Source organism: Loa loa, assembly GCF_000183805.2.
Source record: "Loa loa unplaced genomic scaffold supercont3.137, whole genome shotgun sequence".
Taxonomy (NCBI): Eukaryota; Metazoa; Nematoda; class Chromadorea; order Rhabditida; family Onchocercidae; genus Loa; species Loa loa.
Window position 1 is genome coordinate 139,764 of NW_018108317.1, and position 10,634 is coordinate 150,397.

General features: G+C 28.6%; 2 protein-coding genes across 2 annotated transcripts; both read left to right on the forward strand.

The window, feature by feature from the left end:
• Nucleotides 1-1,944: 1,944 nt before the first annotated feature.
• On the forward strand, nt 1,945-5,355 carry LOAG_03453 (hypothetical protein). Its single transcript, XM_003138990.2, has 6 exons — nt 1,945-2,073; nt 2,381-2,513; nt 2,779-2,867; nt 3,696-3,881; nt 4,122-4,380; nt 4,799-5,355. Exons 1-6 carry the CDS (start codon nt 1,952-1,954, stop codon nt 5,111-5,113), a joined length of 1,104 nt encoding a protein of 367 aa, XP_003139038.1. The 5' UTR covers nt 1,945-1,951; the 3' UTR covers nt 5,114-5,355.
• A 2,313-nt stretch (nt 5,356-7,668) lies between these two features.
• On the forward strand, nt 7,669-9,746 carry LOAG_03454 (PCS-1 protein; the record flags this gene model as incomplete). Its single annotated transcript, XM_003138991.1, has 6 exons — nt 7,669-7,792; nt 8,435-8,515; nt 8,804-9,001; nt 9,209-9,313; nt 9,407-9,559; nt 9,724-9,746. The coding sequence occupies 6 exons, from the start codon at nt 7,669-7,671 to the stop codon at nt 9,744-9,746; spliced, it is 684 nt and encodes a 227-aa protein (XP_003139039.1).
• Between the last annotated feature and the right edge of the window lie 888 nt (nt 9,747-10,634).

Here is a 10,634-nt window from a genome sequence, read left to right on the forward strand (position 1 = left end):
GTTATTTCATGTTTGATTCGTAAGCGCATGCTATTTAAGACAGTTATTTTAAAAATTTATAAATTTTTTCTAACCTTTTTGAATCTATTGCCTCTTTTTGAGTTCTTTGCTTCCATTTCTGTCGTCCTTTTATAGTCGCAACTAACTATTTCCTCCTTTTCTTATTGCTTGCAGTTCTATTTTTTATTTTGATGCTAAACATTCTCAATTACTTTCTGCTCTTTTTCCATGCTTTTCATAAATCTCTCGGCATTTCACTTCCAGTGAAGATTCTCTTTATCCTTTTTATTTTTATTATTTACTTTTTTTGTGTTTTTAAATTGCTTTAGCCATTATTAATCCTGTATATTCATTCAATGGAATTTTCGCATTAAAATTATGTATGATAGGTAATTTTTAAATGAAAACAAAAAAAAAAAATGAAATTGAAATTACTTATATATCAGCAGTTAAAAATTTCAATCATTTTCATCTAAAAAGGATCAAAATGAGAGTTTAGCTGTCTTCATGCTTGAGATACATTGTTATCCGGTCTACAAAAATTCTATTAATTCCAGCTTACTTCTCCTGAAAAATTAACAGTGATTGATTTTATGTTTTTGCTACAAATAACTCATATATAAATCACAATTTTGAAACGGCAGATTATGAAGGGTCATGGAATAGTTCTGCATCTGATAAAATAGTTATCCATACTAATGTAATAGGATGAGGTCATATTGTCAAAATAAATTAAAATACTAGGTCATTCATGTTTTTCTAAGTCTTTTTTCTAAGCAAATATTTTTTATCACTTGACATTAACATCAAATGACATTAACATCTGTCGTCTGAATGGATAAGCTGCATATTCTCATAAGTAGTTGCAGTATTAAATTCCAAATGATTATTTATTTGTACTTTGTATTTTAATTAATTATTAGTCCTAGTGATGCTTTGATATGTTATAGGATAGTTTTATGTATTGCCATGCTTATCACTTTGCTTGTTTCATCGTATTTTGGGAAATAAATATTTTAGATGTTATTGGTACCATTTATTATCGGGAGAATTTGGATTAATATCCAGTAAATATGGTTAGTTATCTCGAAACTATAAAATGCTCTCACGTTCTATTATTGATAGTTTCTTTCCTTTTAAGGAATTTTTTTTATCTCTAAAAACTTTCGAAATTTTCTATTAAATGTTAATATTAGCATAAAATAAAGGACTAATTATATTTTATTTCATAAATAAAACTAACTTTTTCTGGGAAGAAAGTAGTTAGATTAGACTCCAAGCTATTATTAATTTATCTTTGTTTCATGTCACCCTTCTCCCATTTGTTATTAAGTTATATGACGATGGATTATATAAATATGTATTGCCTACCTTTTGTATATAATAGCTTACCATTCTTAGTGCTGTTTCGAATACTATATATGGTTTTATATCGGTTTGGAAAGCTAATCTTATCATCTTATCACTTGGTATTTTGACGATAACTGGTGGGTAACTCATAACTCCATGAGGAATGATAATGATCATGAAGGAAAAAACAAAAACACTTCATATGAATCCATATGAAACGGTTTCCACTTTCATATTCCCTATACCTCCCCTTATTTTAGCAATGGATAGTAAATGGATGAATTCATAGGTTAATAATTAGAACGAAATAATGCGTACATCTAATTAACAAGGGAATGCTAAACACATTTGATTTATTTCACATTTCTTTAAATTTAATTTAACTTTTGTATTTCATTAAATATGAAAGTTAGAAACAATGGATAATAAAAAAGATAATTTCGTATAATTTAGTTGGTTTTATTTCTTTTGCTTGCTGATTTTAAATTCATTCTTTTTCCTTTCTCGTTCAATTTTCAGATTTCTCAAACTTTCATTTGGAATATTGACAAAGACAATAATTGGAGCTAAAAACCTTGAAATACAATAGCTAATGTTCCAGATGGGCTCATCATCACAGGCAATCCGAAATCGGCTATTACATTTATTTTTTGAAGGGATTAGAAAGATGCAGCTATGCAAATGGAACCTTTGGACCGGATATGAAAAGCGATGGCGACGATGGTAGTTTCTTTTTCTTTTTTTTAAGCATTATAGAGCCTACAGCTAACTATATAATGTCTTGTCTATCAGCAATAAGAGTTACCAGAACAGTTCCGCTTTTTAATGCTCAAAAAAGGAAATCAAATATATTCTCATGAAATAACATGCTTTTAAGAATTGAAAGAAAGATATACAGTTTTTGTTTGATATTCTGGATGGAATTGCTGCTTCTAAGTATTCTTTCATAACAAATTTAAGAACTGGTACTTGTTTCACTTCTTATAAATTTTATCATGGAGAAGAATAGATTTCATTTATTGTTTTGTAGGTTTCAATGGCGGCCGCAATTTCTGATGGCTGTTACAGCGGCCAGCTTTTCTTTTCGGCAAAATGGAATCTCAGATGAAGTGATAATGACAGAAGCAAAAACGAGTACCGACAATGACTGCGATGATTGGGAAGTTGGTGGCCCTTTGCGTCTTTTTTTTCAGTCTTCCTCATAGATTCGATTTTTTGTTTTCTCTTTATTGGTTCTACTTTTATCTCGGAGTTGTAAATATTTTCATCTAAAGGATCTCACTTTTTGTTTTTACTTCGTCGCAAAATCTGGTCGCTTTGCATTTCTTATCTTTTCTTTGGTGTCTCGACAGTTATCTTTTTTGTTTCTCTACATTGTCAAGAAATGAAAATGAATTTCATGTAATAGAAGCAAAATTTTTCTTTCAGGTAGTGCGCAATGAAGGAAATTCGAAAGTATTGCGAAGGTTACATGCTGATACCGGTTTATATGAATTTCGTTGCTCAGGTTCATACGAGTAGGTGTTTCTACGACCACTAAATGATTCAGTGTTTGAATAACTATAATTAATGATTTTTTCTTACATATTCGTTCAAAATTTGACTTAGATATCAGATCAAATTGTGAGCAGCTTGATGAAGCATAGGTTATTTTAACTGAAAAATTTTGCCATTCATTAATCCTTGAAGATAAATGGTTTTAATCATCATAAGCTAAACCAAGTGATGAATTCAGTTTTAATAGTGGAGGGGTAGTGTTGATTTACAACCGTATCCTCCATGCATATATGCGACTGCACGGAATGGTCAAATGGCTTTACTAATTTAGACGTTTTAATATTGTGTTATTTGCTCATAATCATTATTGCAAAATACTGGCTCTTCTTGGTTTAAGTTAGAAATCATCCGCAGTGCTCTCAACCTACTTGTGTTACCAAAAGTTTAACCAGTTATTTACTCTCTGATAATTTGAATAATAGTGGCGAAGATAGACTGTGTTTCGTGCTGGATTATTTTCAGTTGGAACTGTTACACTATATACAACCGTAGACTATTTTTGAAGTTTAATTTTGCAATACGGTTGCTAAGTTTACGAAAACAACACTCTGAGATTGAATTTGTATTTATGAGACGGAAGTATGAATGAAAACTGGATTTGAAATTTGTGAAATAACCAAAACTTTCGAAATTTCACTTTTGTAGGAAGGAGAGAAGAACGCTATATAAGTTTCACACTTTTTTTTTGTTTTGTCAGGAAATATCGCTATTGAAAACATCTCTTCTGAAATGCAGATTTCAAGTTTGTAAGTTACTCAGGAAAATTGTATAATCGTGACTGATTTCAGTGACATAACAGCCAGTGATTTTGTGGATGCTCAAATGGATTTAATTTTCCGAAAGAAGTGGGATACAAATGTTGAAAAATTAGAGCTAGTTCGGAAAGATGATGATACCGATTCAGAACTTATCCACTGGGTTGCTAAATTTCCTTATCCAATGTACCCCCGTGAATATGTATTTGTAAGACGGAGGTATGGATAAAAATTGGATTTGGAATTTGATTTTTGATAATGAAAAGAGAGAAAAGAATGCTGTATAAATTTCCTTTTGTCTGGAAATGATTGAACTTCACCGAAATTTCTAGTACGTCAGTGAAGTATATATAAATAATTTTTATATAGGATATTTCAACGCTGTACTTATCTTGAGTTAGAAGCATTATTGCAAAAACCATACCATTTTGCAAAAACGATAACGTGTTGAATATTCAGATACGTTGATGAGAAGGATCACTGTATTGTGATAGCAAATTGTGCAGTAGCAGACAGTGCTAATATTATTCCACGGTGTGAAAAGAAATATGTACGTGTCGAGACTTATCGATCAATAATGGTAGTTCGGGCACACAAAACTTTTGATCGCAAAGGATTCGATTATGTTCTTTCATACTACGACAATCCTGAAAGTAATATACCGAAATATGCCTACAATTGGTTGATTAATTATGGCGGGCCGTATTATCTTCATCAGGTTGTAGCGGTTAAATTTCATTGGCTTCTCTGCTTTTGTTCTGATTTTTAAATGGTTATTTTTGAAATTGAAATTTATGAAATTTAGGAGTTTCGAGAAAAAGGAGGATTCAAAAATTTTCTTGGGAATCAAGAAGAATTTTTAAAAATCAAAAAAATTTATTATGAGAGATTTTTTTAATATATTAGAAGGTACAGGTTTTTTGTGGAATAAGTAGCAATATCTTTTAGGGTATCTTGTCTAAGAATTTTCATGTAGTTATTCGTTGGAAAACATTAAAAATCACTTATTAATACAATATTTTAGATAAAATTAACGATAATTTGCCGTATAGAAAATCAAAAGAAACTCACTGGCATGGGTGATTAGGCCATTGTTTCTACAGCTTTCTCAGGTGATATGCGTGAAATAAATTCAGGTTCATGACGCTGCAAAGAAGTTAGAACAGCAACGAATGGAAATGTCGTTCAGTAACACTGAGACAGTAAAGGCGGAGAAGCTAACAGCAAAAGTTTCGAGTAAGGTATCGAGTGACGGAAGAATTGGTGAGCAGAAAGTTGACTCATTAGACGTATCAAGCATGGCTGTAAAGGAATCAGGGTTAACGGAGAAAGCTTCGGAAAAAATGGATACTGCTGACCTTGAATTCGAGAAGTTGTCTACCGATGTGCGATTATATGACGAGAAGCCGATGTCTTCACCTCTGGAGGAGTACTTTGTTTTTGTCGATTAGTTAGTTAGGATTATTGAGGTTCATAATTGCACATACCATTGTAGTCTTTCTAGTGGAAGTTAGTGAACAGATAGAAGCAGTGGCTTGGTTGCGCAGTTATTATTCACATTCCGATTAAAGTTACTGTTGCAGTTTGGTCAAGCTAAACAAGTTATTGTAAATGTTTCAATTTCCTTTCTTTCCTCATCTTCCACACTCATTATTTCTGTGAATTTCTCCTGAGAACAAGTGCTACAACTTTATCTGTACATTTTATTTCTTATTTTTGCAGTGCTGATCGATTGTTTATATAATTAGCAGTGTATCTCATATAATGATTGTTTATTTGTTTTGTTGAAAACCTAAAAGGGTAAATTTTAATTTGGGGAGAAAAATTCACTTTTTCGTCCCCGAAGGAGTGGAATGGTGAATATTTAACGATGTAACTTCATTACTTTTCGTAATATCTAGGAAAATATTTGAGCAGGAAAAAAATTTTGAAATGTTTTTATTTGGGAAATTCTATTTGGGATCTTTGTAACTAACTTGTGATTGTTTAAACGTTCTTGAGATTTCCAATCTATTGTTTCTTTTGGTATTTGTATGTTATCTGCTGAGTAAGATAGGGAGGAATTTATTGTTAGAGTTGTATTTTTATGATTTTAATTTTTTAAAATTTTTCCTCGCTTTGTTTCCTAATTTTACAAATTTAGAACTGAGTCATGTGTTGATCTTCGTTTGCAGGGTTTCAATACTTTTCCGGATCCGATTAGTGACTCATCCATTTAGAATTGTTTGGGGTACTTGATATATGCTTCGTTTTTCGTCTACGATATTATTATTTTGTCATTTTTTTTTTCGTTGATCCCAATATATGGCGCAGAGAATATAATTGTGAAGTATTATTTCTGTGCCTTATAAATTTGAAATTGTATGCAGGTAAATATAAGTGCTTATAATAAAATTGCTTCAAATTGTCTCTCTCGTATTTCTGTGCCAACACATTATACATTATCCCTCATCCAATTCAACTCCAGAAATTTCGCACTAAAATCATCTGACTGAATTCTAAATAGTGCCTGCTCTATGGATGATTGTTGTCGCTGCGGTGCCATAATTGTCACAGTCATACCATTTGCTATGACTATGACAATGAATGTATTTATGGCCCATTATTGTAATTATTATTCAAAAGTTATTAATTGTTTAATTTGTAATTTCTTATATTCATTATTTCATTTTTAAACATCATTGGGAAAAGTTATTATCATTACTTCAAACGATTTCTTTTCCAGTGATTCAGGATTCATGAATATTATTCATGATTACAATCTTCTAACATTATTATATCAATCATAAGTTATCATCACCAATCTTCCGTATCACCATTGTTAGAAATAGTTATTATTAAGTGATAATAATAGGTGATTGTAAGTGATCGTCACTGGTAATGATATTTTCTAAGAACATGCCTTAGAATGACTAAAAAATATGATCAGCTTAAATATTGTCTACTAAAATAACAATCACTTAATAAAATTAACGTTATAAAGTGGTGACTCATTCAGGTAACTCAATTTTTAGGTTACTTTTTAGATCGAATTAGAAGTATCTTAAAAAGCAAAACCGGTTCCTTAATTGCTCTTGCAATATAATAGCAACAATTCAATTTGGCCAATGTTTCATTATGCGATTGTACCATTTTCTCCCAGAGATTATCAGGAAATATCTCCCAAAATTGTTACATTTTGATGATGTAAATTTAATGTTCCCATATTTCTATCCTGTCAATCCGACATTCTCACATTTCAGTTGGATTAATTTGATATTACCTGAACAAAGATCATCTTTATTATTATTCTCTTCTTGGTATGTATACTAACTTTTAATATATTTAAATGAAAATTCGAAAATTTCAAAGTTCGATACCATCAAAAAATAAGATATTTGTAATAGAAAGTAATGAAATTTATGTTTGATTTTGTCCGAATTCATTACAGTTAAATTATCTGAATTTTTAAATTTTCATAACACAGTATTTCAATATCGGAGGGAAAAGAATTCCCTCTTTTATCAGAAAAGTGGTTAGTGATTAGTGATTAGCAATAATTAATCGAATAGAATGTGCTTACTGTAAATTTTGATTGATTAAATCTAGGTTTGCTTACATTTAAATCTAAGTCATCTATCTGCTCGTAAAATTTATCATAAATTACACATATATTAAAATAAGGAACTGAATATTTTCAATCATCATATTTTGGTATTTTAAAAAATTAACGATAAATAAGCAACGGTGATTCATGCCCATTTGCTTAATTGTGACAGAATTATATTCCGAATTTGAAATTGAGGAATAGACATTCAAAGATGATTCTAAATGATGATTATTTAATGATTGATTTTAATTTGTAAACTAACAAATAACAATGATCACATACAAAGTTAAATTGATAATGATTGTTGCAATGTGCAAATTTTTTTCCATTATCACAACGATTTGATGTCTTTATCAATTTTTAACAATTTACTGCTTTAATCATTGATAATAACATTATCATCAATTTATTATCAGCATGGGATATATGCAACATCGTTCAACATCAACTCAAAATTTCTATCGTCGAAAATTACCATCATCTTGTATTAATTTTGCCTCACCTGAAGGCAAGAAACTTTTCATCGAAAGTCTTGTTAAAGGTTTGAAATTTTAACACAGCTATTCATCTAGTTGTAAATGAAAATTTTAACTTTATTTTCAAATCAAGCAATAATATGTTTTAAAATTTAAAAAAAGACTTTTAACTTTTTATAATTAAAAGAATGGAATGAATGGAATTTTTAAAAGAAAGAATGGAATTTTTAAAAGTATTGACGTAATATTTATGGAAAACTATTCCATTCCATAGAAAAAAAAAATTTTAGTTAAAGAATTTCCTTTTTTTTTTTCATTTTTTCATTTTACCAAAGTCTTTTTCTGTTAAAATTCCCCCTAGCATTGTAATCGTTTTTTCATTTTTGTGCTTTATCAATTTCCAATAGTTTCTTTTCCTTCTTTTCTATTTCGCTTTATTGTAGATTATAATGATTAATCATTATTTAATTCAGTTGATTGTTAATTTCAGTTACATTCACAATTTGAATAATTTAATGCATTTCATTAATTTATTAATTCAATGCATTCAATCGCAATCACTAAAATATAATGAATTCCGTTTAAAATGATTACAGATTTATTTCAATATCCGTATCTAACCTTATCCTTATCTAATAATATCCTTCTTTTTGATTCCTATCTCATTATTAATTCTGATTACTATGTCAAAGTTTGATGTATTTTAGGACATGCTAACATTTACTTCCGATTAGCGTCACATTTTTTGACTCAAGGCGAACCATCATACTGTGGCCTTTCTACTTTGGGTAAATATTCTGGTCTGCTTTTTAAAAACAAAAAAAAAAAACATTAAAAAGCATTTTAATTGCAAAATTTGTTGGTATCATCTTAATTTAGATCGAAACTTTTCAATAGTTGAATTATTAGGAAGTCATTTTATTGATCTTCAAGAAATTAACAAATATTGTTTGCTCAAAAAAAAAGATGACTAGAGTTTTTTACTGAAAAATTTTTTTTTATAACTAGCGGAATTTTGAAAATGGAAATATTTCATGGTTGCCCTATGTCACAAAAGATCAAAGTGCATTGTTTAGTAATGGTACTAAATGCATTGGAAGTGGATCCAGGTCGAGTATGGAAGTCACCATGGCGTTTCTATCATGAAAGTATGCTTGATTGTTGTATACCACTTGATGTCATCAAGAAAACTGGAATAACATTATCACAATTCGCATGTTTAGCGGAATGCAACAAACTTTCCACCGAATTAAAGTACGCCGAATCAAAATCAGGTTTTTTTAATTTTTTTTTTATTTTAGAGGTTAAAAATCTTGAAGGATATAGCATTTCAATGTTAATACCATAATTATCAAATGAAATTAAAATGTCAAAGGTTAGTTTTAACATTAATATTTCAAGAAAGAGTGGTACTCTCTGATACCATTTCATATGGTTTTACATTAATTTTAGTAATAATTCTTTCAAATTATTGTCTTCAGAATTCCTGAGTATCTTCCGGGAAAATATAAAACGATCTATGACAGTTGACGATACCATCCTTGTGGTTAATTATAATCGTCAAGTATTGGGTCAAACTGGTACAGGTATTTGCATAACTGATCTTTTCTCTTGTGAACGAATATTTATTTATCATTTTTATACGATCAACTATCAGATGATATGATCAGTAATTTGAGGTCATTTCTCACCGTTAGGTGCTTATCATGAAGAAAGTGATCAGGTTCTTATCATGGATATTGCTCGATTCAAATATCCACCTCATTGGATATCACTAACCATTTTAAGAGATGCCATGCTTAGTGTTGATACTACAACCGGTAAACCACGAGGTTATTATTTTCACTTTTTTTTTTATTTCCATAAAATGTACTTTAAGGAATCTTAAAATTTTTTGTCATACTTAAATATTTAAATAAATGATGAACTTAAATTTTTAAAATGTAACGGATAATTTAAATTTGCATGAATGATGAATTGTATGCATCTATTTTAGGTTATCTGATATTAAAATTTTGATCTCACATACAACCATTAGTCTTACTTCGTTTACAAGGTAATATCACATCCTACAAGACACTGGTAGGCATTTAAGTTGTTTACTTACCTATCTACCTACCTTCAATTAACTAAAAGTATTATAGGCTTAATTTATTATTACCGAATTAATGTATTATTGAGATATAATGTATAATGTAAGATTTTTGCATTTTTGCTAGCATAGATGAAGTTCAGCCCAATGACAATATATATTGAATTATTGTGATTCTTTATTAAGAATAATTGTTTAAGGATAGTAAAGTAAGTAAAGAAAGGAGAAAATAGCGAAAATAATCCTCGAACTAAGCAAGCGATGAGAAAAATAAACTAGGCCAGGTATCATTAAATAAATAAGGATAGAATACTTTTCAAAAATAAAAATGATAATCGTTTTTGTGAAGAGAATAAAGATTGCTAGGAGAATTATATCATTAGCATAACTTCTTGGGAAATGATTTTTGATAACTGATTAAGCCATATGCAACTGTAATTGCCGAAAATCATTTCGACTGATTTTTCCAATTAAACAACTATTCTGATCATTTATTATTTATTATTATTATTATTTGTTATTATTATTATTATTATTATTATTATTATTATTATTATTATTATTATTATTATTATTATTATTATTATTATTATTATTATTATTATTATTATTATTATTATTATTATTATTATTATTATTATTATTATTATTATTATTATTATTATTATTATTATTATTATTATTATTATTATTATTATTATTATTATTATTATTATTATTATTATTATTATTATTATTATTATTATTATTATTATTATTATTATTATTATTATTATTATTATTATTATTATTATTATTATTATTATTATTATTAT